The sequence below is a fragment of the Ascaphus truei genome, chromosome 11, assembly GCF_040206685.1.
Source record: "Ascaphus truei isolate aAscTru1 chromosome 11, aAscTru1.hap1, whole genome shotgun sequence".
NCBI classification, from domain to species: domain Eukaryota; kingdom Metazoa; phylum Chordata; class Amphibia; order Anura; family Ascaphidae; genus Ascaphus; species Ascaphus truei.
In genome coordinates, this window is record NC_134493.1 from 25113332 (window position 1) to 25139138 (window position 25807).

At 41.9% G+C, this 25807-nt stretch overlaps 1 protein-coding gene across 3 annotated transcripts in view; it reads left to right on the plus strand.

Annotated features, from left to right (window-relative positions):
- Nucleotides 1-25807, plus strand: part of CIITA (class II major histocompatibility complex transactivator) — a 140539-nt gene that overhangs the window by 58605 nt on the left and 56127 nt on the right. For all 3 annotated transcript variants that reach the window (XM_075565345.1, XM_075565347.1, XM_075565346.1), the window contains 2 exons: nucleotides 21945-22043; nucleotides 24672-24782. In XM_075565345.1, the coding sequence (XP_075421460.1) occupies nucleotides 21945-22043; nucleotides 24672-24782 (210 nt within the window). The remainder of the gene's footprint in view (nucleotides 1-21944; nucleotides 22044-24671; nucleotides 24783-25807) is intronic.

Sequence of the window (25807 nt, forward strand, 5' to 3'; positions counted from 1 at the left end):
TTTCATTAAGAAAGGAAAGACACTGCTTAGATAAACCTGGATTTCGTTACCTTCTCCTCCATGGGCATTTTTGCTGGGTGGGTCTGTTACCAGCCGGAAACAATCACTTCAGTCAGGACTCTCTTTGATATGAGACCACACGAGTCTCCCCAAAGGGTGTCAGCCATTTGCTTCCGTTTGAGATGCTCTGTTACAATTCCCAAAAATATAGATTATCTCTAACTGTCCAGGAAAAGTCTGTAAATTGAATGTATAACCTCTATTAATTTAATGTAACCATGTTGTATTATCATAACTCTGTGCCCAGGACATACGTGAAAACAAGCGGTAACTCTCAATGTATTACTTCCTGGTAAAACATACTGTATTGTATATAAATAAAGTAACTCTGGACTTCCACAGGGTTTTTTAAAATGCCTCTTATTTAGTGGCATAACTCCAGCGTAAGGAACCCCTGGGTATTTCACTCACCCGCTGGCCCTTGTCCCACGATGTTGAAGTGTCATGATGTCACTGCGTCATATGACGGCATGCTGTCATGGCACCGCGTCGCCATGTAACGTCGCTGCGACGTGATGTCGTGTCATCATGATGATGCAATGTTACATACTGTACCCCCGCAGCGTCGATGGGGGAGACTGATTCCTCTAGCAGCCAGGGGAATAGTTCCTCCAGCACAGAGGGGACTCGGGATACTCAGAGACCAAGAAAGATTGTGGTACTAGGGGACTCCATTATTAGGAAGCTAAATAGGGCAATCTGTTGCCATAACCACATGAACCGAACAGTTTGTTGTCTCCCGGGGGCTCGAGTTCGTAACATTGCGGATCGGGTAGATGGAATTTTGGGAGGGGCTGGGACTGACTGGGCGGTCTTGGTACACGTTGGCACCAATGACAAAGTTCAGAGAAAGACGGAGGGTCCTAAAAAATGATTTCACGGATCTAGGCCGCAAGTTTAAAACAAGGACCTCGAAGGTAGTATTTTCTGACTGTGAGACAGGTCGAAGATTTGGGAGGTTCATGTATGGCTAAGAAAGTGGTGTAGGAAGGAGGGTTTGGGTTTTTAGAGCACTGGGACTCCTTTTCTGAGAGGTGCAATCTTTATGGTAGTGATGGATTGCACCTCAATGAAGAGAGGTCTTCTGTGTTATGGGGTAGAATGTTAAAAAGTTTGGAGGAGATTTTCAACTAGGATGGAGGGGAAGAGACAAGAAACAGATAATGAACTAAATAGACTAGATAACGATGGGCAAAAGCAAGGGGTTATGGAGGTAGATAACGATGGGCAAAAGCAAGGGGTTATGGGAGCAAGTGGGAGTTTGGCAAGCAAGGATGCACCCATATTAAATACATATAATACTAGAAACTTCTAAAGACTAAATCCAATTGGAGTAGAAAGGCCGGAGCAGATAAGATAATAGTACAGGCTTGAAAAAAAAAAATCATGCTTGCTAATGCAAGAACCAGAGAATAGAGAAGCAAGGAGCACAAGGTGTACACCTTGATAAAGTCCTGTGGGACGAAACATGTTGGTGTGTGGGCTGTGTTTCTGTCCCTGTGCACTTATTCAATAAACCACCCTCAGTTTTAGCGTGGAGTTGTGTCCTTCATTTTTTTCTACAGGACTCTTCCTGCAGATTTCTACACTGGCTGTGCTCCTTGCTTCTCTATTCTCTGGTTCATTCTATCAGGATTGCACGCAGTGGAACTTCGTTATGGATGGAATTCGGATTCCTATACACTCAATGGAAAGGTAATGGGCAGTAGCCCTCATTTTGTTACCTTGGTCCCTATTAAGGGAAGTGTATATGTTAAGGGGGGAGAGCGGGGTAAACCACATTTGCGGTAGTCGTGCTGACTGACCGCTAGGTCCCATGTTTATGCCCCCCCCTTGACCCTTTTATTATACATATGTTGGAATGATTTATGGAAGTTCCCATCTACTTATATGCTGAAATACAGTTTGTGAGTCCAAACACGTATATGAGCGTCAATCTCTACGTATATACATATTGCTAATGCAAGAAGCCTGGCAGATAAAATGAGAGAGCTTATATTAATAGCTACATGGCAGCAGAATGATGATATAGGAATTACTCAATCATGTTGGGATGAAACTCACGACTGGGTAGTTAATTTAGAGGGTTATTCCCTTTTTCGGAAGAATCAAGCAAATAAAAGAGGAGGTGGAGTATGTTTATATGTTAATCCAGATCTAAAACCTATTATAAGGGAAGATGGTTAATAAGGAAATTATGAAAATGTAGAGACCTTGTGGCTAGAAAGTAGCAGTGGAGGTAAAAGTATAAAGATAATGTTTTTAGGGATTTGCTATAAACCACCAAATATCTGTGAGATAGAGAAAACCAAAATACTTTTGCAAATGTAGAAGGCATCAAAACTAGGTCATATTTGCATTATGGGTGATTTTAATTATCCTGACATAGAATAGAGCAAAGAGATTAACATTACAACAAAAGGAAACAGGTTTTAGGGGGGTGCTTAAAGACAATTCCATGACTGTAATTATCGAGGAACCAACCAGGAGAGGGGCAATACTGGATTTGGTCATATCAAATACTGTAGAAGTAATAATAAATACAGCTGAACCCTGTTATAACGTGGTACTCTGGGTCCACATAATTAGACCACGTTATAACCGGGATATCATAAAAACATTTTTTTTAACAAAATGGCTGCCACAATCAGGGGTTCCGCGAGGACTTACCCGGCATCTGAAACGCTCTCCCTGCTTCATCAACTTCGGGTGAGGGTGTGTGTGTTTTGTTTAAATAGGACTCTTGTTGACACCCAAAGGCTACATCTCCCAGCATGCTCGATGCCTGACAGAGCCTGGCGATGTATTATTAAAGTTTGCCCCCCCAAAAAAATTGGGCGGGGGGGCAAACTTTAATAACACATCACGAGGCTCTCTCAGGCATCGAGATGAAGCAGGGAGAGAGCTGAAGATGTAAGTCCTCGCGGAACCCCTGATCAAGATGGCTATTTTTTTTTTTTTTTTAAATAGCCACGCTGAGACCGCGTTATAAGTGGATCCGTGTTGTAGCGGATCGCGCTGTAATGGGGTTGAGCTGTATTCAAGTTGGGAACATTTGGGAAACAGTGATTATAATATGGTCTCATTTGGAATAAATTTTCAAAAGCCATATTCCATGTCTTCAACAAAATTTTAGGAAGTCAGATTTTAAGTAATTGAGGAATATCCTACAAGGAATAAATTGGGCTGATGTTTTTATTTTATTCAACTTACATTTTTTTTATTGAAATGTTTTCAAACAGAGATATACAGAAATACAGAATTAAAACATCAGTGAATGGGTATTGGGAGGGGAGGAGGAGGAGCAAGGTAGAGACACAAAAAAATAGGGAGAGGTGGTGGGGATGTAACAGCATATCAGTAGAGCAACGAATTACGATACTTTACATATATATAACTTAGTTTGGGATGGCAGTCTGAGGAGACCCCTGCTCTTGCCTCTGGGCCCCTTTCTAAGGAGCCTTGTTCTTCGTATACCCTCAGTTTAGATGACAGTTTGAATTAATGCCAGGTGGGCCAATGGCATGTCCCAACCTGTTTCAGGTGACTGGGAGCAATAGATTATAGACATAGAGAGCCTAAATCTACATATGGACTAACTCCATATGAGATCCAGTGTTGCCAGACTTTTTGGACGTTATGGCATGTGTCGTTCAGGAAACAAGTTAGTTTTTCCATCATACATATGAACCTTAGCTTATTCCTGATGACTTCACCGCAACCCTTAGGGCACAGAGGGGAATTGTCTGGTTCATAAAGTATTTAGCGATATTTTCGGGGTGTTGTACCAACGAGTCATAACTTTGTAGTCGTTTTCTCGGAATGTCGAACAAAGCTTTTAGTTACTGACTCAAAGATTTCCTCCCAGTCGTCACTCCAGTTCCTCTGGCTTGATGTTTTTGATGGGAAAGATGTGGAAGATAAATGAGCAGTCTTAAAAACATTGTTCGAAAAGCACAGTTATCAGTCTATAACCTTGGGTAATAAATATAAAAGAAAAAAGTTTAAACCAATGTGGCTAAATAAACAGGTAGAGGAGGAAATGGATAAGAAGAGGAAGGCATTTAGATTCTTAAAGTCAGAAGGGACGGAGACATCGTATCAGAATTATAAGGAAGGTAACAAAAGTTGCAAAAGGGCTGTCAGATTAGCAATAATTTAAAATGAAAAAAGGATTGATATAGAAAGTAAGAACTACCCTTAAGTTATTTAATTAATTACCTTAACAAAAATTAGAAAAGAAAATATAGGACCCTTTCAGTGTGAGATGGGCAGGCAGATTATTGGGTATAAGGAAAAAGCAGAGGTATTAAACAATTCTTTGCCTCTGTACTTACCAGGGAAGAATCAATTGCATTCAACGGGGAATGGTTGGAAGGGAAGTAAAGATAATTATGCCCCTCTATAAGGCATTAGGCCGCAATTATAGTGCAGACGTGCTGAGCAAATGCAAATGTGTGTTCCTCAATGTGGCCACCCATATTGCGCGTGAGCGTGCCGAGCGACCGCGCGAATATTGAAAAGACAATCCAAATTATTTTCTTCGCGCGACGGCCTCGTCACTTGAGCGGTTCAGCTAATGAGGGCGAACCGCTCACGTGATGTCACGGCCACGCCTCCACCATGCCTCCCTGTCACCTCCCGATGCCTCCAGCCTGCAGTGCAGGTTTCACATGTGCGCCATGCGCATGTGATGTCACGCTGTCATGTGCCGGCACAATAATCACGGCCTTAGTAATACCACACTTATCTTTTCCCCTTCAGTTTTCTAAATATTATACACCCCCATTTTCTAGTAGACTTAGCTTTTTAGAGTCATGTTGGGTTAGACTAAAACATTTTATTTAGTACAAAGTTTAGTGGAAAGGAATTCTTTTATTTGATGATTATGTTCTTAGAGTTACAGGTTGCAACTATTTAATTTAGTCACAAATGACAACAGTATCCTTCATCACCTTCGGCCACCTGAATTTGTGGAGATCATTCTTTTTCGATTGACACAATGTGATGTTGCTCATGCTGTAATGTTAAAAATTAAAGTTGCAATGACGAGAAAAAGAGTGAACATATTGTCCCCCAATTCTCTGCAGCCTTAGATTTCTATATAATGATTAATCTATGTTAACAGTACTTCACCTGGATCTCTAGAGCAGTTTAGCAGAAATGCAGAACTCATATAGTGACAGTAAAATAATTGTCACAAAATGCAGATAAGAACCACATTTCCAAAAGGTTTAGGGACAAACATTAAACTCTTCAGGGACACAGTTTCAGAACCACTGCACAATAACAAATATGTATATTTCATGGATAGATCTTCAACCAGCTTTATCTCGGCATCAGCTGTTCATAATCTGTTGAAGACCAAGAACGTATGACAATTTGGAGCTCTAGACTTTCCATACCTTCATTCTCTGGAGTTGGCTTCCTGTCACGGTTGTGCTCGCCACAAACCAGGGTCGGACCGCGAGGCTGAGGTGGGGTTGTAAAAGCACCGACCTTAGACCGCGCAGGCTGATCCGGATTGCGAAGTTCGTAGTCATACGTAGCAGGATCAGGATAGGAGAAGACAGCATCGTCGTTGTACAAGCCAGGGTCAGGACAGGAGACGTCAGAATAAACATTGTCCAAGCAGCAGTTCGGCAACAGGGAGTCAGGAAAGACCCGCTTCAGCTTAGGAGCGCGGGGGTGGCCTCTGCGCGTGCAGCGACCATGGCCCATGGTACTGGTCTCAGGAGGTGGAAGACAGACCAGATTTACACACAGCCTAGCTGCACGGTTAAACCAGTGCCACAGCGCAAGAGTCCTGAGCGGGCTAGGGAATCCTATGTAGCAGCGCAGGAACCAGGACACGGCCTCTCTAGATTAGGGAAAGAGTAGGCCCCAGGAACCAGGAAGCTGTAGATACACAGGGAAACCTCCGCTTCAGTGCAGGAATCCAGGAGACTGAAGGACGCAGGGGCGAAACCTCCGCTTCAGTGCAGGAATCCAGGAGGCTGAAGGACGCAGGGACGAAACCTCTGCTTCAGCACAGGAGAACAGGAAGCTGAAGGACGCAGGACGGAACCTCCGCTTCAGCACAGAAGAACAAGCGGGAGCTTGAAGGAAGCTGAAGGACGCAGGGCGGAACCTCCGCTTCAGCACAGGAGAACAAGCGGGAGCTTGAAGGAAGCTGAAGGACGCAGGACGGAACCTCCGCTTCAGCACAGGAGAACAAGCAGGAGCTTGTGGCAGAACAGGTAGTGACATCCGGTAAGGACTATGCTCGGCAGGGAGCATTGTGGGAACATAGTACTTAAAGGCCAGCGGACCAATCCCCGGCGGGGGGTGTGAAGGTCCTGCTCCAATAAGTGAATACAAGGCTGGATTGCAGTGATAGATTGCACAGCTGCAGTAGATACCAGAGGGAGTGTGTGGCAGTATAGCTTTGGTGAGTGAATCAAGGCTGCAGTAATATCAGGTGAAGAGTTCCAGAACTGCACCGGTCTGCAAGGTAAGGCAACCAGTAAACCGCGGAGCGGATTCCTTACACTTCCATACTCATCTTATCAGGTGGAAGCATCCTGCAGAGCTCTCATTGGCTGTCAGGATAAGGCATACAGCGCACCATGCAGAATTAAGATACAAAACTAATACATGATGAAGTGCCACTGATCATCATTTTCTTAAATTGGCTACTTACTGTAGTTCTTCCCTTTTCTGAGGTGCCTTCGGTAATACTGAAAGCCTTCATTTCTATGGGGGTTTTTTTGAGGGCATTACAAGAATCTGTTTAGAATAATACAGTATAATACTTTGCAACGGATATTTGTATTCTCAAGACAAGCATATTTATAGCATAGCCAGCCCCAAAACAATCATGTTGTGCAAAACTGTGCCAAGACACGTGACTCAGGTGCAATCAGGTCACATTTCATACAGGTTTGCCTTGTAGGCATTGCATGTAGTTATTATTGCACGTGGAGAGGTAGTTATTTCATAATACAGTGAAACAATTGTAGGTATTTTTTTTAAAGTTATGACATTTTAAGTATGATTAATAATTACACAGAGAATAAACAAATAACTTAAATGTTTATATTACTCTCTGGCGACGGATGCAGATTTGTTGAAAAGCGCCAAAATTGCAAGTAATATTTGACGTAGCGAAATACTTGTGATGGGATATTATATACAGTGGTGTGAAAAAGAAAGTACACCCTCTTTGAATTCTATGGTTTTACATATCAGGACATAATAACAATCATCTGTTCCATAGCAGGTCTTAAAATTAGGTAAATATAACCTCAGATGAACAACAACACATGACATTACACTGTGTCATGATTTATTTAACAAAAAGAAAGCCAAAATGGAGAAGCCATGTGTGAAAAACTAAGTACAGGCATACCCCGGTTTAAGTACACTCACTTTAAGTACACTCGCGAGTAAGTACATCTCGCTCAATAGGCAAACGGCAGCTCACGCATGCGCCTGTCTGCACGTCCTGAACAGCAATACCGGCTACCTACCTGTACCAAAGGTGTTGCAAGCGGGGAGACTATAGAGCCTGTTACAAATGCCTTATTTACATCAGTTATGCACGTATATGACGATTGCAGTACAGTACATGCATCGATAAGTGGGGAAAAGGTAGTGCTTCACTTTAAGTACATTTTCGCTTTACATACATGCTCCGGTCCCATTGCGTACGTTAATGCGGGGTATGCCTGTATACCTTATAATTCAATAGCTTGTAGAACCACCTTTAGCAGCAATAACTTGAAGTAATCGTTTTCTATATGACTGTATCAGTCTCTCACATCGTTGTGGAGGAATTTTGGCCCACTCTTCTTTACAACGTTGCTTCAGTTCATTGAGGTTTGTGGGTATTTGTTTATGCACAGCTCTCTTAAGGTCCCGCCACAGCTTTTCAATCGGGTTGAGGTCTGGACTTTGACTGGTCCATTGCAACACCTTGATTCTTTTCTTTTTCAGCCATTCTGTTGTAGATTTGCTGGTGTGCTTGGGATCCTTGTCCTGTTGCATGACCCACTTTCGACCAAGCTTTAGCTGCCGGACAGATGGCCGCACATTTGACTCTAGAAGACTCTGGTATACAAAGGAGTTCATGGTCGACTCAATGACTGGAAGGTTCCCAGGTTCTGTGGCTGCAAAACAAGCCCAAATCATCACCGCTCTACCACTGTGCTTGACAGTTGGTATGAGGTGTTTGTGCTGATATGCTGTGTTTGGTTTTCACCAAATGTGGCGCTGTGCATTATGGCCAAACATCTCCACTTTGGTCTCGTCTGTCCAAAGCACATTGTTCCAGATACCTTGTGGTTTGTTCAGATGTAACTTTGCTAACCTAAGCCGTGCTGCCATGTTCTTTTTAGAGAGAAGAGGCTTTCTCCTGGCAGCCCTTCCAAACAAACCATAATTGTTCAGTCTTTTTCTAATTGTACTGTCATGAACTTTAACATTTAACATGCTGAGGCCTGTAAAGTGTGAGATGTAACTCTTGGGTTTTTTGCAATTTCTCTGAGCATTGCACGGTCTGAACTTGGGATGAATTTGCTGGGACGTCCACTCCTGGGAAGATTGGCAATTGTCTTGAATGTTTTCCACTTTTGAATAATCTTTCTCACTGTAGAATGATGGACTTTAAATTGTTTGGAAATAGCCTTATAACCCTTCCCAGAATGATGGGCAGCAACAATTGCTTCTCTAAGATCATTGCTGATGTCTTTCCTCATTGATATTGTGTTAACACACCTGAATGCTCCAGACCAGCAAACTGCTAAAACTTTGGCTTTTATAGAGGTGACATAACAATCCAAAAAACAAACATTAGGGGCGCCCTTAGTCTAAATATATGACTTAATACAAATAATGAGCTAAAAATACAATTAGTCCTACAATAAATGTGCACAAATACAACCGTGGATAAATATCTGGATGCTGAGAAAGTCCCAAAGATATCCGAGAATGCAGGTAACTGGAACCATCCTTAACTCAGCACATGAAAATGAGAAAATAAAACAACATAGTGTGATATTGTAAGGATATAATGCACCTATTCTGACATTTTCAATGTAACACAAGAAGTTAAAAAGTGATTGAGCAAGCACTAGAATATAAAATAACTATTTAATTAAGACAAAAAAATAAAAGTACATAACAGCATTAAAAAACTTCCACTACTCCTGCGTCCGGCAAACTATAAGAATCCTACTTACAAACTGTAAGTAGGTCAAGCGCAGTATAATACGTTCTGACAGGCTGCTCCTCTGCTACAGATGTGCTGCCGGGATGTCCTCTCTCCCACCCAGACCAGCTGGGTATGTGGAAAAGACCACCGTCTGCTGAGGAGCTGGTTCCACTAGCCGTCAGACCTTTCTTGTCCGTAGTCTCCAACTCACTGCTCCGCCTCTCTCTCTCGTGAGAGAATCCACCATCGGAAGGGGCTGGTGCTGCTGTTTGGCACTGGAGATTCACGATCAGGATCGGCATAGCGATGTGTGCGCAGATAGCTAAGACGCGGGGTGTGTGATGTCACCCTATGCGTTTCTCGGATTGATCCGCTTCTTCAGGGGTAAGATGTGCGAAAATAGTCCCTACGCCTCTGGTTAAATAGTCCCAAGAGAGTCCACAACATTAAAAATCATGTGGAATCATTCATTATAATTACAACTGGCCTGCTCAACACTTAATGTCATAAGGACATATTGATTTTGGAACCATATATAGGTCATAATGTCATTCAAAAAATAAATTGGTAATTAATAGGTACATATATTGGTGAAATTCATAATAGACAAAATCCATGGTAATGATAGTAATATTCTTGTTCTTACAATTAATGATAGTAATATAATTATAATTGTTCAAATATCAAATATCAGCCTTCACTACATCTTAAAGATAGTGATACCTGAATAGAAGGCACATTACCATCATTACCATTACATAAACGTAACTATGTGTAGATTTAATCAAACACACTATATATACATAAACCTAACCCAGTTCCAGTGGTACAAAGAAACATGGATAGATTTAGCAATCTGGGATGCAATAAAGCTAATGGAAAAAACATATTTTCCTAAAAAATCTACATGGGAACATGGCTGCAATTATTATTTCAAAGGAAAACAGATCTTTGAGGTTTCACAGGAAAAATATATAAACAAAATAAGGTTATTCCACTGGGAAGGGAGCTATACTGAACTCCACGTTTAACCCCTGAGGGGCCAGTGTCTTCAGCTCGTAGATCCAGTATAGCTCCCTTCTCGCCAATTGTTTTACCCAGTCACCCCCTCTCCAGTTATAAAAGGACTTTTATAGAGGTGGTCACACTTGCTGATGATCAATTAATCAAGGGCATTTGATTAGCAGCACCCGTCTGCTACTTAGCATCTTAATTCCTATGGAAGCAGTAAGGGTGTACTGTACTTAGTTTTTAACACATAGCTTCTCCATTTTGGCTTCATTTTTGTTAAATAAATCATGACACGGTGTAATATGTCATGTGTTGTTGTTCAGCTGAGGTTGTATTTACCTCATTTTAAGACCTGTTAAGGAACAGATGATTGTTATTATGTCCTGATATGTAAAACCATAGAATTCAAAGAGGGTGTACTTTCTTTTTCACACAACTGTATGTATCATTTTATTTACAAAGTGCCAACAGTGTACATAGCACTGTACAATACGGGGGAAATACGGTGCAAAGTATTTGGATAAGAGCTGCGAGAAAATAATAAAATAAGGCAAAGTGATGTGCTGCTCCCACAGAGCTTACAATCCAAATACAAAATAAAAGAACTATGGGTTTGATCATATTTGAGATTAATTTAACTGTGTTCTCCAGTGAATATTTGTTATTCTTGCTACAATGACACTGCTATTTAATATACTTTGCCCTCTTACTTATTTAATACGCACCATGGTGTGTTTTTTAAGTGGACTCACAGGGATGCAGGTTGAAACCAAAAGATCCCTCAGCCCCTCCCACTTGTTTGACCCAACTTCAAAAGACGGGTGCTTAGAAAGTCTGCTGTTGGTAGTTGGTCCTATGGTAGGGGTAGAATTACTGTCTTCTCTTGCAGTTTGCGTGCCCTGAGCTGTACCCGTTTTAGTTAAATGCAAATGATCAAAAAATTGGAGTGGTTTAACCAGATCCATATTAAATGGAAGTAGAATACATGTAAACAATATTTTTTTATATAAAAGATTTGCTTGCGTTTTTACCATAAGACATTTTCTTTTTTGTCTTGTCTTTTATTGTGTTTTTTACACCTCACGGAAAATTTATCTAGGCTATATTTTGAGGAATATCAAGCAACTCTCTGCTTATCTGATAAGTGCGATATAATGTTTGTTAATTCTTTGGTCATTTTTAAAATCTTGGGTGGCTGGAATTCCCCTGTGGTTTGAAAACCATTGCAGTTAGGTTTATTCTAATGAATTACATTTCAGCAAGATACTGTAAGTGCACTTGCTGATTTGCAGATTATATGGACTTTGTTTTCCAACCTTAATTACCAATCCCACCAGCATCACACAGCCAGGGGATTATGGGTAATAATCTGATTAAAGTTACTGTTGTAACCTAAAGCTGGGAGGGGGCTCAACTCCAGTCCTCAAGCCCGCCTAACAGGTCAGGTTTTCAGGATATCCCAGCTTCAGCACAGGTGGCTCAGTCAAAGACTGAGCCTCTGATTGAGCCACCTGTGCTGAAGCTGGGATATCCTGAAAACCTGACCTGTTGGGGGACAGGGGATTGAGAACCCCTGACCTAAAGCACTGTATTGCTTCCTCATATACTCAATACAAGGAGAAGACAATAACATTTTCACGGCCATTCACTTAAATGGAAGTATATGCATTTGGGGTTTTTTTGTACAATTAGTTTTATTGAGTTTTCAATAGGGGAGAGGATACAGAAAGATCACATCACTCACAAAATACTGGTTTATAAATTAAAATGACAAAAAACAGCATAGTTAATATCTTCAAAATCAACATCATTGGATAATCTCTACACTTTTGCATATGAATAGAAGTGGCTTTAGGGGGCTGCTTTTTAACCATAATCTCTAGTTGGCTATTCCCTGAGGATTTGTCTGAAGGGCAAATAAGAATTCATATTCTAGGACTCCAGACGTTTAGACATTTTATCCAAGGCTCCCAAATTTAAAAAAAGGAATTAATTCTTTGGCGGAGGAGGGCTGCCGGCCTCCCCATCCTCATATCCTCGTTATTCTCCTCTCAATCATACGTCTTGGGGGAGTATTCTGATTCTGATCCAATAAACTGAGATCAAACATCTTGCTGCCGTCAGAATAAATGCACTGTTACCTGTACAGTGTGTTACCCTGCTTCACAACATAGTGAAAAGGAGGCCTCTGAAACCTAACGATCATAATCTAATCAGAGGGGAGATTCGGTAATTAATTGAGTCTTTACTTTTTACCCATTTTCACAGCAGATTCCCGTTGCAGCCAGTTCAGTTTCTCTTTTATTAGTCTAAAGGGAGATTCCAAACTGTTTCTAAGTATCAACAAGCTAAGCGAACACACTGTGGTTGGGGATTTTTCATTTATTTGTTTTGTCTTGTGTATTTAACCTCAAAATAAAATGTTCAGTAATTGCATAATACCAAACCAGCGCGGGTCTTACAAAAGTCTCCCGGCTGCAAAACCAGTGTCAAAGGAAACGTCCCGATTCAGGGGTTCTCATCTCCAGGCCTAAACTGAGCCTCTGATTGAGCCACCTGTGCTGAAGCAGGGATATCCTTAAAACTTGATCTGTGGGAGGTCTTGAGGCCTGGAGTTGAGCCCCCCTGCCCCACTGATTTAAATGGGATTCCTTTTCTTCCATAACTTTGCTGCTGTTTTTTGCACTGCTTTTGGCCCAGTTTTGCAGCCGGGAGATTTTAGTAAATAGAAATCTGTGTGTGCATAGATGAATAAAGGCTGTTTAGGACACATAAGCGCCTATGTCCTAAGATTATATATTTAAAAACATGTTGTGTCAAAATTTCAGTGCAAAAAAGTAACACAATCTTCATAAAAGGTGTTGTATGTATGAACAATGCATTCACATACTGTAACACGTTTTGCTGTTTCACGTGATTTTTCTCATCATGTTGAATGAATTATTGATACAATTGAAACAAAACATAATTGTGGGTAGTTTTTATTTACAACTAGTATTAGTAAATATTAGTGTAATATTATTATAAAATAATAATGTTATGTTAATATTATTATAATATTAATAATAATTTTTATGAATTATTATTAATAATAATATTATTCTGATTAAATAATACATTTTGTTCACATATAATGAAACCTCCATGTTGCGTCAAATCCATTTTCGGCTGGTACACCGCAACTTCGTCGCTTACACTGTTAACAATCTTCTTGGCGTCAGCAGTCGAACTCGGCGGATGATATTGACGCACAGAAACAATCATTTTGCGCATACCATCAATATCTGCACGCCCAACGCCCATTTCTGTGCGTAATTTTTCTCGCTGTTAGCGCAGCTGGAGACATTTCAGGTTAGTACGTGGGAGCCACAAGCGCAATTTCAAATGTGATTTCCCTGCGCCAATGTTATGCTTAGAAGGGCATTTGTGATGCTCCGTGCATAAAATCTTTATGGGTTCTTACTATAATCACACAGCTGGAAAACTGGGACAAAACCAGAACAAAATCAATCGCACCGCAGTTACCAGGGAGAACGCCAATTGCGTTCAATGGGATTCCGTTTCTTTCATGAATCTGGTGCTGTTTTTTGCACCGGTTTGCCAGTCGGGAGGCTTTAGCAAAGAGACCCCATGTCTGCATCGATTGCAAACTTAGGACGGATAGGAGCCTATGCATTAACATTTATTCATATTTACATGGCGTCAACAATCAGTGCTAAATGTAATACAAACCTTCATCAACTGTGTGTTGTATGTATTAAAGCTGCAGGCCAAGCCATATCTTAATAATATGTGTGTTTTTGTTTAATAATTTAGAAACTCTTCTGAAACAGGCCCTGACACACCCCTTTTTGAGCCCTGTCCTCTCTAGCAGTGCACCAATTGTATCTAGTGTCTGCCTGGTCACATGATCTTCCCCACAGAGCTTTGCATCTTTGTTCCACTTCTGCTGCACTGACAGACACGCCACAGGCTCTAGGGGATAATCGGGCTAAACGCTCCAATGGAGCGACCTGCGTGATGTAAACAGAAGTGAAGCCCCCTCCACTTCCATTTCCGTCAGCCGGGGGCGGGGACGGTCATGTGATTTGCTGCTGAATCGATCACTGGAACTGCCAATCCTCCAGCAATGTAAAGGTTCAAGAATCCGTGTTTATGTCCATCATGTATCTTTTTACCTGGCTATACCCTTAAAGATACAACCCAAGCAATATCCTCCTACATGTATGGGGGATTTTTATAAATCGGTTCTGTAGAATTAGATTTTTTTTTATTATTATTTAATTCTTAATGACATTTTTCATGAGTTTTTGTATACTTGTCAGTCTTTGATTTCTACAGCAGATTTTATCACACTTCCCCAGCAGTGCAAGATCATTGTAACACTTTCCCGTTTGTGATAATTTGTTGCCAATATTCCCAGCAGTTTGAGCTGCAAACTGTAACAATAGATAATGTTACCGTAGTAATATAAGAATACATTGTAGCTGCTGAGTTACACTGGCTGAAGGATTGATTTAAATTTTCTTGCTCATGCTGCAGATATTGCATTGTTCAGTATTGTCTGGTGCTTTTCATAATGTACAAAGGAAAAACACACCTGCCTGTGACGTATGAGGAAGATAATTTAGTAGCATAGTCACGCCAGCACGGCAAATAGTGCTGATCATGTCACCTTAAGGACTTAATAGTGATCAAAGTGGTTAACAAATGAGTGGTACTGAGCCTGATTTAAAAAAAAAAATCAACATTGAGGCATCGGTAGACTGTGTTTTGTAACACATTTGGGCTAAACAACAGAATAGGAGTTTTTTTTAAATTACCTTTACAGTATGTTAATGTTTCTTTCAAAAGAAAGGTGAGCTGTGAGTGGGAAACCGCTGTGGTAGTGTGGATTTGTAAATAAAAAAAACTACTTGTACTTTTCCATTACACTTGAAATTAACTTAACCACAATTTTTATTATAGAAAAACAAGTGTGCACATCTCATACTCCATGAAAATATGTACCGTATCCCTCAGTGTTAGGGGTTCTAATGATAATATGTAAGTACCGTATCCCTCAGTGTTAGGGGTTCTAATGATAATGTGTATGTACAGTATCCCTCAGTGTTAGGGGTTCTAATGATAATATGTAAGTACAGTATCCCTCAGTGTTAGGGGTTCTAATGATAATATGTAAGTACAGTATCCCTCAGTGTTAGGGGTTCTAATGATAATATGTAAGTACCGTATCCCTCAGTGTTAAGGGTTCTAATGATAATACGTCTGTATAGTATCCCTCAGTGTTAGGGGTTCTAATGATAATATGTATGTACAGTATCCCTCAGTGTTAGGGGTTCTAATGATAATATGTATGTACAGTATCCCTCAGTGTTAGGGGTTCTAATGATAATATGTATGTACAGTATCCCTCAGTGTTAGGGGTTCTAATGATAATATGTAAGTACAGTATCCCTCAGTGTTAGGGGTTCTAATGATAATATGTATGTACAGTATCCCTCAGTGTTAGGGGTTCTAATGATAATATGTATGTACAGTATCCCTCAGTGTTAGGGGTTCTAATGATAATATGTATGTACAGTATCCCTCAGTGTTAGGGGTTCTAATGATAATATGTAAGTACAGTATCCCTCAGTGTTAGGGGTTCTAATGATAATACGTATGTACAGTATCCCTCAGTGTTAGGGGTTCTAATGATAATATGTAAGTACAGTATCCCTCAGTGTTAGGGGTTCTAATGATAATATGTAAGTACAGTATCCCTCAGTGTTAGGGGTTCTAATGATAATATGTAAGTACAGTATCCCTCAGTGTTAGGGGTTCTAATGATAATATGTAAGTACAGTATCCCTCAGTGTTAGGGGTTCTAATGATAATATGTAAGTACAGTATCCCCCAGTGTTAGGGGTTCTAATGATAATATGTAAGTACCGTATCCCTCAGTGTTAAGGGTTCTAATGATAATACGTCTGTATAGTATCCCTCAGTGTTAGGGGTTCTAATGATAATATGTATGTACCGTATCCCTCAGTGTTAAGGGTTCTAATGATAATACGTCTGTATAGTATCCCTCAGTGTTAGGGGTTCTAATGATAATATGTATGTACAGTATCCCTCAGTGTTAGGGGTTCTAATGATAATACGTATGTACAGTATCCCTCAGTGTTAGGGGTTCTAATGATAATGTCTGTACAGTATCCCTCAGTGTTAGGGGTTCTAATGATAAGAAGAAGTATTCCATTATTTTTTTTAAGTTTGGCGCAACAGCCAGAAACCGAAAACCTGTTCCTCTTTTGTATGAAGTTATTGTAAAAATAGCAGCATTCTTTCCTAAGACAACAACATCTGCATTTTTGGGTTACTTGAGATCTCTTATGGCGAAGGGACAAAACAAAGTCTGTTCAGTTAAAAAAAAAAGGCTATTTTCTTCTGCGTGCGCCGTGATACCAGGTGCCCGGAATAAGTACAGAAGTGGCAGCTGCGTTGCTATCACGGTATTCAGAAAGCCTTGATTACTGAATTCACAAAAACGGGTGATTTTTATTTTGTTAATAGTGTAGATGAGCAGGGGGTCTCCTGAGCTGAACCGCATTGGTTTCAGCCTCGGAGACCCCCTACTTCCCGGGATACAGGCCCCGTTATGGGGTGCCGATATCTCCTATGCATTTTATTCCCATGGTCACGTGACGCGGACATTTAAATGCATAGGAGATACCGGCACCCCATAACGGGGTCTGTATCTCAGGAAGTAGGGGTTCTCTGAGGTATCCGCTATGGCAGGAGGGTGCAAACTTTTTTCCCTGCGCCCCCCTGCTGGCGGTCACCTCACCCCCACTTACCTCGGCTCCAGCATCATGACGTCACGCAGGCAGTCTTGTGCTCCCCCTGGGGGTCGGGCCCCCCCAGTTTGCGCACTGCTGCGCTATGGTAATGAAGTTTACTGTAAATGCATCTTTATTGCTTAGGATTCATGCCAGGGGTCTCTGGTGCTAATATTAATGGATATCAGCTCCAGAGATTCCCGGCATCAATCCTATGCAGGAAAAATGCTTCTCTGCAGGATAAACACCTTCACGCCAACTTTTTCTGGCGTGAGTATTTTGTGATAAAATCACCATTCTAGAGCAGTGATAGGCATTCATAGCCTAATCACTGCTACGAGAATTGCGCGAGTTTATGAACATATCGAAAAGCGTCGATAAGTGGTAATTTTTTTATGAGCAATTTTTGGGGGGCCATTCAGTCACCCACTTATCACCGCTTACTGAATAGCAGTAGGCATTTTGGCCGATAAGTGCTCGATAAGTGGCTTATGAACGCTTACTGCAAAGTCTTTCAATAGAAACTGTCGCTGGCTCAGCCATACTGTATAAAAGACTTTCACTTTTGCTCAGAACCGGAATCATGGTGACAGAAATAAAACTGCTATAACTGTTTTTTTCTAGTCTCTGCCCTCTGTCTTGTATCACATGCTTCCTGGTGTCGAAAGGGGCTTTTTAGGTATCTCAAACATGCACCTACTAATACAAATCGTTTTCATGTCATTATATTTCCTCGGAAATATTTGAATTTACTTGTCAGTTAACACCCAAGACATCCGGAGTACATTTGTGAGTAATAGGCGGATTACACAAATGAGTTGGGTTAATATACCATCTGCGAACATAAGCCAAAGAAGATATTCAGAAACCAGTGGGTTTGATATACTACAATTGTGTTTACTGGGACATTGATCCTATGAAATGCAGCCCCAGGTTGGCTGAAGATTAAAAGGAGTTAGTCTGTAGCCCCTGATCGGGCTGTTTCTGTATGAAAATCCACATTAAAGTTGAAAGGGAATTTCAGCAGCAAACATCCTGATCAGATGCTTCAGTGGGTATAGAATAAGCCCCAAAGTCTTTTTCTACTGTATATTCACCTTGTAATGGTATTCTTTGTGCCCAATTTCTGGCACATCAAAGGTAAATTATTACAATTGCTGCTTTCTTAGGCTGCTTTCTTAGGGACTTCAGCCGTGCGGAGGCGCGCGGAGGCTGAGGGAAAGCGGGTGCTTTCCCTGGCCTTAGTCCACGCGCCGTCCGGGGGCGTGTCTGGGGGCGGGCCAGTGATGTCACGGAGCTGGTTTGCCCTCATCGCTCCCCTCAGCGCGCAAACTAAAAAAAATTTAAGAGCTCCACCTTCGCACGCCTGCGGAAGTGTGAGCGCGCCCCTACTAACGCCGCTCTCATTGCGGCTGCAGAGGCTCACTGGTAAGCGTGAGCGCGGGTCAGCGGGTAAGCGCTGACCATGCCCTCGGCCTTAGAGTATAGGATACTCTCGGGGGGCAGACACTTTCACTAGTGTCATTCACAACTTTCCACAGCATTACGTTCCCTTCCTTTTGTCTGATGTACTTTTTACTGGCCAAGACAGAAATAGGGTTCCCATATTTAAATGTCGCAGCATCACAAGGCTTTCAGCATTACAATGCCTGGTATACAGTACTGCACAGCCTGCACCGTTATGTAATATTGTCACACGAACATTCACATGTTATAAACCAAAACCAAATAATTGTTTATACACATTCACATTTTATGTTTATATTAATATTTAATTTTCTGTCTTGTGCAAATAAATGCCATTTTTCTAGTTTCCATGTATAATAAAGTGCAGGTTGGGTCAATTCTGTTTACCCTGAAGCTGGTACTGCTACTGTAGGGACAATATTACAAAAATAAATGTTTTATGTCATACCAATACATTATAAGAAAAACTGGCATTTTTTGTTTTATGTTTTCCCAGTCTGTACAAGAACTAAACCTTACAAAATATAAGATACTAAAATCTGTAGAGTAACAGTTACTGGACTATTACTCTAGCCAAGATGAAGATAATTGTGTAATCTTTCTTTTCATAAGGAGTTAAAAATTAAATTAAAAAAATGTTTAGGAAAGTGTCCGCATTGTAGTAGTTACAGTTTAAGATGGAGCTGTTCAATAAGGATGCACAACCAATCGTATAAAAAGATGAACTAAGTTGTTGCTACTTCCCCTTTACTTGTTCTCATTTTTGTAGCATGTATTGTGGGTTTGACGTACAGTACTGTATGTTTACCCAAAAATCTTGGGTGACATTAATAAGATTGTCTTCCTCAGCTCGATATCTCCTTAGCAAGTCTTTACTTTCTTGCTGTTTTTCCCTTGTTTACTAATCCGATATTATTTGGTTCTTGACGTGCTGTCCAGGGAAGTATCAGACAAGACCTTTAAACAGAAATAAATCATCCTTTTTGTTATGCAAATGCTAGCAGCAGAAACATGGCATGGACAATTCTTGGTAGAGCTGTGACTGTTTGGCAGAATGCCACAACCTCACCTCACCACTCTGGAGAAATTATTGTGGATTGAACTTGAGTTTAAGACCATCAGAATTCCCTTCATAAATGACCGCGGCTACACTGGAGGATTATCGCTGTTGATAGTCCGATCCAGAAGCATGGACCTCCTCAGTAATGACGCGGCAGGCATTATCTCTGGAGCTGCAGCTTTTTGCTTGATCTGCCGTGGCCCTGGCAGCAACGAGTTGTTCTACCGTACACCTGTATATTTTGTGTAATAGCCAAAGGAACATACGCAGAATTGTACTGCTGGTCTACCCAACTACCCAATTTAAGAATTAAATTCTTTATGGGCAAGCTACACAGCTATCTGAGCAAGCTCCTCACCCCTACCACATGCGTCATTTATCATCTGAGATCAGACTCCAAAAGACTGTTCATGGTCCCAAGGCTCAACAAAGTATCCGGCTGTTCCTCCTTCTCTTACCGTGCACCCCAAAACTGGAACAACCTACCGGAGATTCTCACATCCGCCACCAGTTTAAGTTCTTTCAAATTTAAGGCTGTCTCACATTTTAATCTGGTCTGTAACTGTTTCATTCGCCCATAATATATATTTTCTTTAACTGTGCATGCAATGTCTTGTATATAATGTATACCCTGTTCATTTATGTAACTGTATTTGTAACCATGTATTATTTGTCTTAACTCTGTGCCCAGGACATACTTGAAAACAAGAGGTAACTCTCAATGTATTACTTCCTGGTAAAATATTTTATAAATAAATAAATAAATTACCAACTACTCTGCCGCCCAACACAGAATTGAGCAGATATCATGGCAAGTCCAACCTTTTGTGTTGGCGTCACCTCATGTCCATTAGTGTCTACTTGTATATTCCTGTGTGCTTTAGTTAGATTTGGGTCGACCACAATTGAATAGCTGAACATAATAAGAATCATCCCATCAAAGAGTCTTATTTGTAGTTACACGACCTTATTGGGCATTTTTCTGTCCATCTGTGATCTCCCTCAGTGAATGAGGTCTCTTAACTTCACTGCCAATGTTGCAATTCATATTTTACGTGGAACTTGCCAACACACCTTTAATTGCTTTGAGCAACGTCATATTTTTTGGAAGTTTTTCTGCAGTAATAAACTTTTTGTTGGACTGAACAGTATGTGTTAGATCTCAGCTCTAATACATTAGAGGGGACACGTGAACATGAAAGTGTACATCTCCATGAATCTTCCTCTGTAAAAATATTTTTTTAATAAATACAGTTTTAAGTGCATTCCAAATATGAAACTGTGGTTGGTGCTAGAGCCCGAAAAGTTATATCACCTATGGAGGACATTAATGACATCAGAAAACATTCCAGCTGGTGACAGGGTTTATGCGAGGTGTTGAGTTAACGCGATATTTAACATTGTGTTAAAGGAGCAATTCATGCACTTTATTAATTTATTCGTTTTTAACATAGGTTTGAAGCAGAGGGTCTCAGGAGCTGGACCCCATTCATTTCACATCCGGGGATCCCCTGCTTCCCAAGATACAGCTCTCCAAAGGGTATCTTGGCAAAGTTTAAAGCTCCCGCGAGCCAATAGGAAGCCACACCTGATGACATCACTGCTTCCTATTGGCTCGCAGGGCGCGGGAGCTTTGAAACGCCGCCATTACGTGATCCCTGCTGGCCGAGCGGGTATCGGCACCCCCATACGGAGGGAAGTATCTCTGGAAGCAGGGGGTCCCCGGAGCTGAAATAAATGGGATTCCGCTCCGGAGACCCCCGGCTTTAATCCAATGTTAAAAATAAAAATCGCCTGCCTGCATTGCCTCTTTAACACATCTGCCAGTGAAAATAATAGCTCGCTGCTTAATTCCTGTGTTTTCTCATGCATTCTGCGTTTACGGGGTAATCTGCTGCATCTGTACCTAAAGCTTGTTTTTGTGCCATAGAAGGACATTGCTTACTTTAATTTATACAGTAATTTATTTTTATTTTATTTATAAAAATTTTTACCAGGAAGTAATACATTGAGAGTTGCCTCTCGTGTCAAGTATGTCCTGGGCACAGAGTTATAAATACATGGTACAAATACAGTTATATAAGGGAACAGGGTATACATTATATACAAGACATTGCATGCACAGTTAGAGATAATATATATTATAGGCGTATGTAACAGTTACAGACCAGAAATGTGAGTCAGCTTTAGTTTTGTAATGCTCTTAACATTTTATTGTGTCATCATGTTGCTATATTTACAATGATCTGCATATACAGTAAAGCGGTGTGAAACCGAATTACAATATGTACAGTATGCCTTGTTCTCATTTGTACATTTTCTGTTTCAGGTGAAAATCAAGCAGCCATGGATCTCAACGTGACAGAACATGGTTTCCTTAGCCTTTTACAGACTGATCAGGAGTTGGAGCGCATTTTAGCTTTACTAGGTTTGTGCAATTTTAAAATGCAATATATTGACATGGGTGGTTTAGAAAGCAAAAGGTGGCACTGTGATCTCATTTGCATGTCACTACCCAGAATCCCTGGCTGCAGTGGAAGCGCTCTATGCTAGGAGATAATGGGGAGAAGCAGGGTTGCCGAGCTGTCTGAGACGTCTGAATGTGCTCACACATGATATTTATATTTGCTGAAAGCAAAAGTACACTCATATAACTGAATTTCACTGTAATAAAAAAAAATCTCAAGAAGTCTGACAAATAGTCACGTTTATAAATTCCCATATGTCGGCATTGAAATATTCTGACCGGTTGAAGTTGGTCATTTCGAACATGTCTAGGCATTTGTAAAATGGAAATAATGGGGTTGGAACATTTTGCTAAAGGGAGATCCGGGAGGGGGGTGGAAGTGCAGATGATCCGGGGGGGGCAGATAGACGGTTGATTTTGGGGGGTGGAGATGGGGATTGCAGAAGATTTGGGGTCCGGATGGGCAGATCTTAGTGGGAGGGTTGCAGATGATCCCGTTGTAGGGAGAACAGATGATGTGGGGGGCCTGTAGATGATGCAGGGGACAGGAAGTGGTGGGGGCAGCTAATCTGGGGGGTGACTAGTAAACCAGAAGCCAGCAGCTAATGCGGGTGAACAGGTGAGTGATGCAGGGGGGCAGGAAGGTGATGTCGGCGGCTCACAGATAATCTGGAGGGGTAGGTAGATAATCCAGGGGGCGGGCAGATAAAAGTAATAATGCCCTCAGGACAGGGCATTACCTGGCGATGAATGTATGATTGGGTTAAACGCAACTTCCCAGCCTAGGTATTAATGTCTGGGTAAAGCCCTGTCCTCCCAGCATCATTTCTTAATGACATCTGATTAGCGTAGGCTTAACGTCACGTGGTGTAGCATAACGTTGCGTTATCTTCCAATAACATGACCGTAGGAGATGTGCGCAGAGGGGGAACACCGGAGACGTTTCTAGGAGAAAATAAACGTAGGCTTTATTAGCCAGCAGCTTTAAAACAGAGATCAGCTTCATCTCTGCAAACACTAGAGCAAAAATAACAACCAGGCCTAAGCCCATGTAGGGGACTGACTAACAATCAGTAGTCCCTGACTGAGGCCTGGAAGGCTAGACCTCTTACCAATCTTTGACACCGTCCACAGAGAGGTACCTGTAGGCAGGGTGCTCTCCACGTCAGTCCAGGTTCTGTGGTGGTGTCTGTGGGGTAATCCCTCTGCCGGGTACCAGGGACCGATGCTACCTGGAACAGAGAGTCTCTCTTCCCCTGGGATCTCTCTAGCAGCACAATCTCTCTGTGCTAGAGATCCCCTGCAGTCTGTGCAGCAGGCTTTTAAACATGCTTGATGAGCCAAGTGGAAACTGGTCAATTAACTCTTGTTGAAATTAACCAGCTCCCTGCTGGACTCATCAACAAAAGACAGGCTTTATTTTGGAAGCCTTTTAGACAGGAGAAAGGCCCTGTTACAGTGAAGTTAAGTACATTTTAGCATTATACTGACCCTGATATAGGACTTATGCTGAAAGAGAGAGAGCCAGAAGCAGTGGAAAAAGAGAGAGACAGAGTGTCCTATAAGGCCCATTGACGTCTATACTTCCCAAAACACTCCTCGGTACACCACGTGAAGAAATACCTGAGATACCTGAAAAATAAGTAATATGCAAAGTATTTTTAAATGATTTAAGTTAGTATATTTTCTAGGTACTTCGGGTGTTTCCCCAGGTATCTGCACATATTATATAGAGCAGTGCGTATACAATTCAATGGGCCCTATTACCAGGATTATTTCTCCCCTCTCTTCCCCCCTCTCTTCTCCATTCTCTCCCCCCTCCTCTTCCCTCCCCACTCTTCCCTCCCTTCCCTCCTGCTCTTTTCACCCCTCTCTTCCCCCTTCTCCCATCACCTCCCCCCTCCCTCTCCACTCTTCCCTCCCTCTCTCCCCCCCCCCTTCTCCCCTTTCTTCCTCCAATCGCCTCTCTTCCCCACTCTCCCCTCTCTCTTAACCCCCACCTCCCCTTCCTTCTTCCCCCATCTCCCCTCTCCCCCCCCATTTCTGACCTCTCTTCCCCCCTATTTCCCCCTCTCCCCTCCCTTTCTCCCCCCCTCTATCTTTCCCCTCCTTGTCTCCCCCTCTTTCCCAATACAACATGTGCATATTGTTTAGAATATAGGGCCTACCATCTACAGCAGGGGGGCGCGCTTGGGGGGCGTAGCGGTTGCAGAGGCCCTGCGCTCTTCCCCAAGGCATTTACATGAAATGCCGGGAGACCGCTCGCGGCCTCTGTAACTTTACTTACCGTGACTCAGTTGGATTGGGCGACGCGTCATTTGACGCTTCAGACTAGGTAAGGGGGGTTCGAGCAGTGGGGGAGAGCAGGCAGGGCGGCGCAAGGAAAAAAGGTGGTGCACCACCTTGACAAAGGTCCCATTCGTGGACTGAAACGTTGGTTTTGTGTTTAGTTTTTCAATACACTTGTTTGTTCAATTCTGGAGTGCTGCCTGCTGATTTCGTTTCCAAACGGTATCGTATTGCTTATATATATATATATGCCTCAATGTATATTGTGCTGTTTAATACCATTTTGGTTTTCTTTTCTAGAGTGTGAAAACTATTTTCCTGACTTGAACAATGTGGATTTGGAGATAGAAATAAAAAACTGTGATATTAGTAACATAGATGAAGAAAACGAGGAGTCGTATGAAAAGATAGGTAACGTTTTTATTTTTTTTAAATAAAAATAATTTGATCATTTTAAACATTCAGCACAATTCATGTTATCAACTAAGGGAAATGCACGCCATTGTTAAAAATGGCGTTTTTGAATCTTAGAAGTGTGCTGTTATTTCGGCTCCCGCCATTATTAGGCAGGCTACAGTATTCTGAGAATAACTCCCCACCACACCAGTTGACTTGTTGTATTGGTAACACTAGTTGCGCTTATTATGACGTTTAACCCATAGCGTCATAGAATGTCTACAAGGCAGCCAAAGGGTTAAAACTATGGTAAACATTGCATATTCCACCAAACAGGAATTGTCGGTTCACGTTATCGCTTACAGTATGTCTAGGAATTGCGGTTCATTTTATTTATTTATTTAATCGGTATTTATGAGAGTTGACTGAAAACAAATTGCCGCGCGTTTGATTGTGGTATTTATCGGAGCCCTTCCTTAGTTTCCACACTTCTCCTCTTTGTCTCCTGCCTGGGGACGGGCTACCACAAGATGTGGGCTTCTAGTCCTTTGTTTATTGGCTGTAACCGACAGTGGGAGGTGATGTTTTTTTCGATTAAAACCAGGCCCGGCTGTGGATATTGCGGGGACTCGGTGCAGGGAAGTGGTGTGGGGCTCTGTAACTCTCTTACCTTCTCCATCTCTTCCTGCGGTGTCCCTCACCATGGCGCCACAAAGCCAAATGGTGTTGCGCATCCATGGCGATGCAGCGCCACAGCGTGTCCCGTTGTCATGGCAACGGGACACCACATTATGTTGCGTGACGTACCAGGCAACGCGACACCATTTGACGCCGCGGCGCCGTGATGAGGGACCCTGCAGGAAGAGATGGCGAAGGTAAGAAAGTTACAAAAGCCCCGCGCTCGCCCCCGGCAATCAGGTTAATTGCTGTGGGGAAGAGTGCGGGGCCTCTGTAACCGCGGGGGGCAGTGCGGTGGCACCGACTGCACCGCCATTAAGCCAGCCCTCACTACAACCAGAATCCCTAAGTATGTCCTACAT